At 31.3% G+C, this 9,256-nt stretch overlaps 1 protein-coding gene across 1 annotated transcript; it reads right to left on the bottom strand.

The window, feature by feature from the left end:
- Positions 1–46: 46 nt before the first annotated feature.
- On the bottom strand, positions 47–9,174 carry LOC145946616 (ATP-binding cassette subfamily G member 4). Its single transcript, XM_083056360.1, has 10 exons — positions 8,744–9,174; positions 6,189–6,306; positions 4,564–4,747; positions 4,091–4,236; positions 3,720–3,958; positions 3,123–3,379; positions 1,650–1,818; positions 1,252–1,508; positions 855–1,009; positions 47–685 (listed from the first exon to the last, which is right to left on the bottom strand). The coding sequence occupies exons 1-10, from the start codon at positions 8,880–8,882 to the stop codon at positions 496–498; spliced, it is 1,854 nt and encodes a 617-aa protein (XP_082912486.1). The 5' UTR covers positions 8,883–9,174; the 3' UTR covers positions 47–495.
- Positions 9,175–9,256: the final 82 nt, after the last annotated feature.

Genomic DNA, 9,256 nt, shown 5'->3' with positions numbered 1-9,256 from the left:
AAAATACATATATTTTGATTAAAATGCAATTTTATATAAAAGTTAAATAGAAATTATATCGGAAAAGTAAATTGTGATTACGATAAAATATTACGATTGAATTTAACGAACCGAATATATGTACATACATTTTATTTGTTTGTCAACATTTGTAATATTATAATTATCAAATAATTATAATTTTCTAGCATGTATACTATACAATATATTATATAATATATATACATTTATTATAATTAATTTTTTTTAAATATTATAATTTAATATATATTATATTATATAATTATTATAAGTACTATACGATTAAATATATGTATGTATATATATTACATAAGTGTGTTATAATTGCTTATTGTTAGATTCAACAAGAGATGAGTCAGTCTTAATAAGTAAACCCTCTTAGGACCTCTGTGTTTACACTAGTCGCCCGCCACACTTTTGTATCTGCGACACTTATGTTAAGTTTTAAGCCCTAAATTATATATCGTATATATACTATATGCGTTTCTTAATTCTTATCTTCAATATAATATATGCCACAATATCCAAGACAATACACAGCAGTATCATTACTGTCATGTTGAACCAGTAATCTACGTGCTTCATACCTAGTTCCGTGAGGAAAATTTCGGGGATAGCGAAATGACAATAATCCGCCGAGCACTTCAACTTCGCTCGATCGTAACTACGATTATAAATGACATTTTTTTATATTTCGATAGTTTATTTAAGAGGGAAAAACTTGGCTTAATTTTATTTATTTTTTTTTTATAATAACGAAAAGAGGAATATTGCAAAGATTACCGTCAATTAACTGTTAAAATATCAAGATAAAAAGGAACCATGGATCTTACCCGTAAATCGCCGTTATGAGTCCCTCAAAACCGTATTTCACGAATGACATGTGAAATAGCCAATGCGAATAAGGGTATGCATCCTTCAAGCGCACGAAAAAACCGCTAAATAACACGAACGGCATTATCGCAAATGGTCCAAAAATCACGCTATTCTGAAATAAATAATTCACGACAATTTGTACAAATTATTTTTACTATAAGTATTTTATTTTATTTTATTATAAGCAGCAAATCCAATCGTACTTTTTTCAATTATCTTAAAAGATAAAAAGAAAAGAGAAAGAAGAACGAACAATAATAACGTCTATTACTTTAACTTCGTTAAAAACTCTATCTCGATAAAAATGCAAATTTAGGACGATAAATTGATCTCTTAGAAACAAAAATAACAAACCTGAACTTTTAAACCAGACCCTACGATAAGCCCGGCCGTTTGACCAACCAGACTAATAACGAAGCACATGAGCATATATAATCCGAGTCTTCTGCTTTCGGGAAGCTGATCACTCATGTAATACACTACGATGGTATAAATAAATGTGGCAGTAAATTGGACGAGAAAATCAGCCAATTTATTCGCCAGATAGTACACTCGTAGTTTGTACCAACGATTGAAATGCTCGCGTTTGAGAATCGGTAATTCCGAGGGAACTGCGTATAAAAGGATATACATTTATCGAGAGATTTATATATTGCTATATAATATTATAATAACAAATATAATATTATGATATCAAATATAAAGCTCGTTGCTTGTTGAAATTAAATTGCTAAACGCAAATACAAACTTACATGTAATCATTGTAGCACTAAACGCGTTGTACATGAGAAACATAACGCTGAAAAACAACAGATTAAAATTGTCTAATACATAAGCAGCATCCTGACCAATTTGAAAGTATAAGGTACCAGCAAGCAAAGCGATCGCGAGGTGCATTGAGATCCGTGTGAATGTTAAGACCTAAATAGATGAAAAATTAAAAAAAAGAATTTAAAATTTATCAACAATGTTGTAAAAAGAAATTATATCGATGCGTAAATCAATTGATGCGAATTAATAAAATTTTAAATATAAAATTTTCAAATACAATCATTATTCAAACATATCCCTAACAGCACATGATATCATACGAACATTCTATACTGATACTGTGAATGTACGTACTGTATATAATATATTGAGAACATCTCTATAATATCTCTTGTAGTATATCATTTTTCGTATAGTCTCAGGATATTATCAGAACATCTCTTATAGTATATCATTTCTCATATATTCTCAGTATGTTTTCAGAACATCTCTTGTAGATATTATTTCTCGTATATTGTCAGAATATACTTTTACATATATTCTCAGAATATACTTTTATGTATATTCTTAGAATGTACTTTTGATTTACGCTGATAGCAATGCCACCTTAAAAAACGTAATTTCCGATATTGTCAGTATCGGTCTTTCTTTGTTTCTGTTACAGCGGTCTCAGTCTCAGTCTCTTCTCGACGATAATTTAGGATTATTTCAGAGTTCGATAAAAAAGTACAATCTTACGTGGCATTGCATTGTCTGTGTATGTGTGTGTGTGTGTGTATTTAATGAAGGAATATTTAATAAAGAATACAAATTAAAAAATATAACCTAATATCCTATCTTTATCCTAATCAATAGGTCTGTTCTTTTTACCTGAACTGGTTACACTAGTTCAGGGTTTATCTTTTTTATACATTTTGAAAAAAAGATAAACTCTGAATTATACAACCAGTTTAGCTAATAAGAACAGACCTAAATAATGCATAATATACATTCTGGGTGACGTTCTGTAGAACATACTAAAGATATATTAAAGATATGCTAAAGATATGCTAAAGATATACTAAGGATATACTCTGAAAGATATTCGCAGTATATACTACGAACTAAAATAAGTGGGACATAGGAATTAATTTATAGTATGTACTCAGTATATCGTAGTACGTACATCGAATGTTCTGAGAATGTACACAATGTACTTTTGCGATATCCTCCGACATTCTCAGAATCTACCTGTGCTATTAGGGATATAATAAGTAAATATTTTGTGTAGCTTTTTGTTTCAAAAAAATTTCACTTGGGATTATTAAAAACGTTGAATGAAAAATATCAGTGTCAAAAAATGTCGAACATTATTTCAAAATTAATTAACATATTGAGCGTAAAGTATATGATAATTTTATAAACAAAAAAATATTTTAGTACAAAGATATAAGACTCATGTATAGCAACGTTACCCTATCACGAAATAATTTTACTGCGTTCCTCTTGACAAGAATCCAAAGCTGCTTCCAGGAACTGGCGACATAATACGGCGTCTGTTTGAATTCCGTTTCAAAGGAATATAATCTTATAGGAGCGATCTGTTGCGAGATAATTTCTTCATTCAAGTGAAGAGTTTTCCCTGACCTCCACATGTTACTTTTGCCATTCTCGATCGATTCCACTAGCTTGGATATGTGAGAACCATAATCGCCATTGCATATTTCCATCACTGAGAAGAAAAGAGAGAAGTTTAAACTACAATAGCGAGAAATTTCACTTTTTTTGTTTAGAAACAAATATTGATAATATTTCGATTCTTCATTCACGCACGGCAAATTGGACCTCAAATGAAAAGAAAAATTATTTCACAGAAAATTTACAACACGTCTAATTACATTAATTATACATATAATAATAAAATTATATTTATTATATAATAAATATACGTTAATTATATGAGAAGTATATAATTTATTATGTAAATTATATTAGAATGTCAAAGTATCATTGATTTTTTTTTGTTTTTTTTTTCATTTGATATAGAATCTATTAAATAGCTTGAAACTTACAGTAATCAATGGGATTATAATGTGTTGGACAATGTAATCCTAGGCTACTTAAATATGGTACCAAATTTTGCGTGCTGCCCGTGTAAACGCAATATCCGTCAGCTACTACGTAAAGATGATCTATCATGTTGAAAAGCGTCGCGCTCGGTTGATGAATCGTGCAAATTATAGTTCGTCCCTCTTGGGCTAATTGCTTCAAAAGCGCCAAGCATTGCTTCGAAGTTACGCTATCTAAACCACTGGAAAAAATAACATCAAAATACATCAATTGATCGTAGATACATCAATTGATACATCAATTAATTCAATAGTTTCAAGATGTACAAGATAAACAAAATATATAACCGACAAGATAAACATCCGATATTTACCTCGTAGGTTCATCGAGAAACATGACTGGCGGATTATTGATTAATTCGAGCGCGATAGCGAGTCTTTTTCTTTGACCTCCGCTGAGTTTGTAGGTAAGCGTGTAGCGAGACACATCGAGACCCATCACTGTTAATATTTCGTCGATCTGACGTGAAATTAATTAACTCTTAACTATCGTCATTCATGTGAGCGTTGTTATAATCGTGTACAATTTATTAATCTTACGAAAAGTTATTAAATTTTATTATTATTGTAATACAATGGATCATGGTTTCTCCATGGAAAACAATTATTATATATAAAATAATTATATATATTAAATAATAATATATATATTTTTTTTATATATATATTACATATATGTTTCTCTCTCCCTCTCTCTCCCACGTAGTCATTTCTTCATGGAAGAAAAAAAAAATAAAAGATCTTCTATAAATAAATAGTATTCGTTCAACACGTTGAAAAAACCTACCCTCTGCGACTTCTGACATCGGTTCGATTTGAGCTTGAGATCAGCGGCGACAAACATCGCTTCTTGCACCGTTAAAAGTGGTTGTAAATTGTCGTCTTGCATTATGTAAGCGGATAATTTTCGAAATTCCGACATATCTCTTTCTCGTTCGTTTACCAGGATCCTACCGGTGACCGAAGTTGTCCTGGGATGAACAATAATCTGTTGCTGATTTACATTGTATATATTCGTGTAATCAATATCTATTTATAGTATTTTATTACTCTCGATTAAAATTAATAATTAATTGCCTGATTAATGGAAATTATATATATATATAAATATACGATTATCATATTATTATATTCGATTTTAAGAAATATATAGAAGTTTGTAAAACTGTCTTTTGCCTCTATAAGGCTCATGTAGAGACATCTTTCTAATTCCTTTTTTTATATGAATGAATTAAGTTTAATTAGGGATCTATTCTGTAAAAATGCTGTATCTCTATAAGATATTTAGCACTGTAGAGCAAACAAGAAAGAGCGAAGAGCGAAAAAAAGAAAGAGTTAAAGAGCTACAGAGCTTAAAGAGCAAAAATTTTCGTATAGAATATACGACTTAATTATAAAAGTTGCAAGATTGTAAGGTATATATCCCTTAACGAAAGCTGACGTTAAAACAAGAAGAAAAAAAATAAGATTGTGTAGGAATGCTGAAGAGAAGGAACGAGATAAGAGCGCGGAAACAGATAAGGACACAAGAGCTAATTTTGTGCGCGTGTTTCGAACTAAAATATCTTTACGCATAGCAGTAGATAAATATGCACCTAAGCAGCGGACTCCGACATTGATGTCGATTGGTGATAAAAGGAATACTACATGTGCGACCTTGCAAGTTGGTGCACGCGTACCGTGACTTCGCACTTTGCACGCGACCGCGGGCATGTTTTCGACCCGATTGTCGTCTATTCTTTGCGAGGACTATACGATAAACCCGTAATAAGATGCGTGTCTGGGAGGAAGGTCTCGCAATATACATATATTCCCACAACTTCAAATCTAAAAAGAAGCGACAATGAAGATTTTATACGCGCACAGATAACGCGAGGATTCAAGGCTGTTTTGTGAATTAAGCTTTCGATTAAAAATCTTCAAGTCGCGCACTGGACGTTTTTTGAAGAAAAATCTATAACATAATCCGCAATTCCCGTTTATCGATAAAACTAGTATTTTATTATTTTCTTTTCACTCGAGATTCGCTCCGTGATATCGTTAATTCGTTTGAAACGAAAAAGATTTTCCTTTCTCATTGTCGGTGCGCACTTATCTTTCTGTTGTCTCGCTGAATTATTGATATCGACAAGAGAGATGATGAATAAAATTTCGCAAATTAATTAATATTTAAAAACTCACATAACATTAATTATATCAATTGATGATAATTAATTATATAAATTTATAATTAATTATATAAATTGATAAATGGTGTACGCAAACGGAGGAGTCTCCGAACTCTTGTCATCCTTCTGTCACATGTGTGACACGTGATAGGGCAGATTTGGATTTGGGAGTCTGTGATTGTCTCCCTTCGTTGCGTTCCTCGTGAGACTGATTAGGACGTAGGACAAAGCGCTTATTACTTACGTGAAACCTGCCAGGACATCCATTAATGTTGATTTTCCGGCGCCCGAAAGACCCATAATGGCTGTGAGTTCGCCCGGTCGAAAATCGCCATTAAGGTTCCGCAGTAACTCTCTTCTTTCTGTTAAACGAAGGAGATGATAGCCTTTTATTTAAAAAAAAACTTGCAGTAGACGATTTGTAAGTTAGAAAATAATGTCGGATACTCTCGCGAGATAATATTAATATTCTCGCAATATGATCAACGTCCTAAATACGACCAAAATAAATAATTGTACGCGCCAAAGTGAAAGTTTCACGGAATAAAAATGACGTATCTCTACTATATTTGTGGCAACAATAATATTATTCGGACACAACTTATTATTATAATGAAGAGATCATAAGTATAATTGTATATAGTATAATTATATAAAGTGTAATTGATAATTTAATTAAGATCCGTCAAATATTCTTCTGTCTTCTCTTTCGTTTTCGCGAGCCTGCTGATCTATATTAGCGTTTTAATTTATAATCGAAAAATTAATGAGGAAACAATAAATCTTTTGGCAATTAGATTGACATTTTAGTGTCAACATTACGATCCAAAGTCTATTATAATGCTCGTATTTATTGTGTGTAATAAAAAGTACCTTCAACTATTTGTCTATTTTGTTGTCAATAACTTTTTATCTATATTCTGTTGATTTATTTACTCTTAATTTTATCGATTAGTTCAAGTGATTCTCATGGTTAGCCATGCTGACATGAGAATCACGTGAAGGTATTTGACCTAATTAATATTCTAGGTCATAATTAATCAAGTTGTGCAGATTAGATGTGGCTTCTATTTTACATGCCTGCAAAGATAATGATATATAGCTATCTTCGCTCTTAATCAGTGACAAGTAGTGTTTAAATGATAAGCATTTAATAAGCAAGTCATTATAGTGACAAGATCTAATAACGTAACAAGGTTTCATTTTAATATTCAGTATATTAATGTCAGTAATATATTTTATTTTTAAAAGAAAAAGTATATAAATTTATTTTAAATTGTCTCAGGGAGTTTTTAAGAGATATCTTTTCCAGCTAGAAAAGTGGTTTCTTTTATCTCGATGATGTTTATAATTAAACACTTCAATCTTAAGATTAATAAAGCTTACGTTATACTTTGTTATACTTTGGAACGAAATTAAATAAGTAGCTCGTATGTATATCTTATCAATTAAAAATTTTCTTTAAGTATTTCTAGCAGTGATCGACGTATCTTTTTGCATTTTATTTCTGACAGCAATTATGCGCATACGGATTTTTATCTCAGCTTTAATACTTACGAAAAGCGCACGAGGATATGAAATTTATTATCTTTTTTTTCCTATCAATCGCATCGCCTAAAATCAACGTTGATAAGATTTCAATTATAATTTGTTGTGACTGATTGTAAAGTGTGAAGGCAATTTTTTTCCCTGCGAGCTTATAAAAATACAGTTATTTATCTGAAGAGTGCGATATAATTATATTTATTATATTATATTTTTTATCCTCTTTATTTATTATATATTTTATATATATATATATATATTTATCATTATTGTGTTATTACTAATATTATTATTATTACGCGTGATTATTTTATCAACAAAATTTGATTTAAGTTTTTTTTCTTAAAAAACAAATTATATAGGTACGTACATACATTATATTTTTTCCTAAACACATTGTAAATTTTTTTTTACCGAATTGTTTCTATTAAGAGTTATGACTGCTATATAATGTTATATTAATGTACGTGCAGGCACAAAAAACCGCGATACGCATATATAATCATGTATATTTCAGATGTTTTTAGACGTGTTAATATTAGCACAGATAGCAATTACAATATATTACAATTTTTTAAAAAATTTACAATTTTTTAAAGAATTAATTGTGTAATTATGTACAATGCATAATACTTGTAATTTTTTATTAGATCAGTCAATCATGTTTTTACAAGAGAGACATTTGTTTTTATTTTATTTATATTTATATTTATATTTATATTTATATTTATATTTACAGAGAGAGAGAGAGAGAGAGAGAGAGAAATTTATATATCTATCTATTTATCTCTATATCTCTATATCTCTGGTTTTTACGAAAGCTTAATATTTAATGAATTGATTATTTGCTGATAAACATGTGCGTTACGATATAATACAAATAATTTAAGAGTATAATACAAATAATTTAAGAGTAATAACTTATATTTTACAGGAAAATTTATATTTAAATTACATGAACTTGAAATTAACGAATATATTTTATTGCAAATGAACGTTTGCTATTCCTGCTGCCTTTACAATCATAATATGAATATTATAAGAATCCTGCAATAATTATTCATGCAGTAACTGTATGGAAGCTGGCACGTGTCGCATTACAACGATATTTGCATTAGATGATCACATGCACACACACACACACACACACGCGCGCGCGCATATACGTTTCTATATAATTTGCTCGACATAACACACACATCAATGAGAGAGAATTGATATCAGAATGAAATGATATTAAATATATAAATATACCCTTGATCAGGATTCCTCGTCGTACGCTGTACGATATATCCTCGAAGAGCAAATAGAGCGATCTATCGATGTCCATGCGCGATCGACGCGTACGCAGATCGCGCCTCTCCACCGCGAATTCCAGCTCATCGGCGCTCATCGTCGCGTCCGTTCACGTCCACGAGAGAATTTTCTCGCCGCGTGTTTTCCTCGCTCGTTCGCGCGCGCGCGTGTATTCACATCTTCCTCGAGAGCGCGCGCGTTGTTTCGCCCCGCTTTCTCTTCCGCCGACCCGACAAACCACCGGCCAGATATAAACTCCGCCGCCGTTCGATTGTACGCGCGCCTTATTTATCAGCGCCCACCTGTTACCTCTACTATTTGTCGGCGCCGGCGCGCGTTGCTCATCCCTCAGGGGCTCGGATATGTCTGAAGCATCGCTCGTTTGTCGGCTGGGAATTTGTAATCTAGATGGAAAACCAAAAAATAAAACGAAAGATATCGATCGGGAAACCTATTATATAATATATCAAC

Source organism: Prenolepis imparis, unplaced genomic scaffold (genome assembly GCF_030444845.1).
Source record: "Prenolepis imparis isolate NDT839.2.m4 unplaced genomic scaffold, iyPreImpa1.0 SCAF_17, whole genome shotgun sequence".
NCBI classification, from domain to species: Eukaryota; Metazoa; Arthropoda; class Insecta; order Hymenoptera; family Formicidae; genus Prenolepis; species Prenolepis imparis.
Note: the sequence above shows the minus strand (reverse complement) of the source record. Positions and strands in the feature narration are given on the sequence as shown.

Coding starts and splice junctions, on each gene's coding strand:
- LOC145946616 (XM_083056360.1), bottom strand. CDS start 8,882: ATGAGCGCCGATGAGCTGGAATTCGCGGTGGAGAGGCGCGATCTGCGT. Junction 3,959..4,090: donor TTTCTCGATGAACCTACGAG/GTAAATATCGGA, acceptor TATTTTTTCCAG/TGGTTTAGATAGCGTAACTT. Junction 3,380..3,719: donor TTATAATCCCATTGATTACT/GTAAGTTTCAAG, acceptor TTTTCTTCTCAG/TGATGGAAATATGCAATGGC.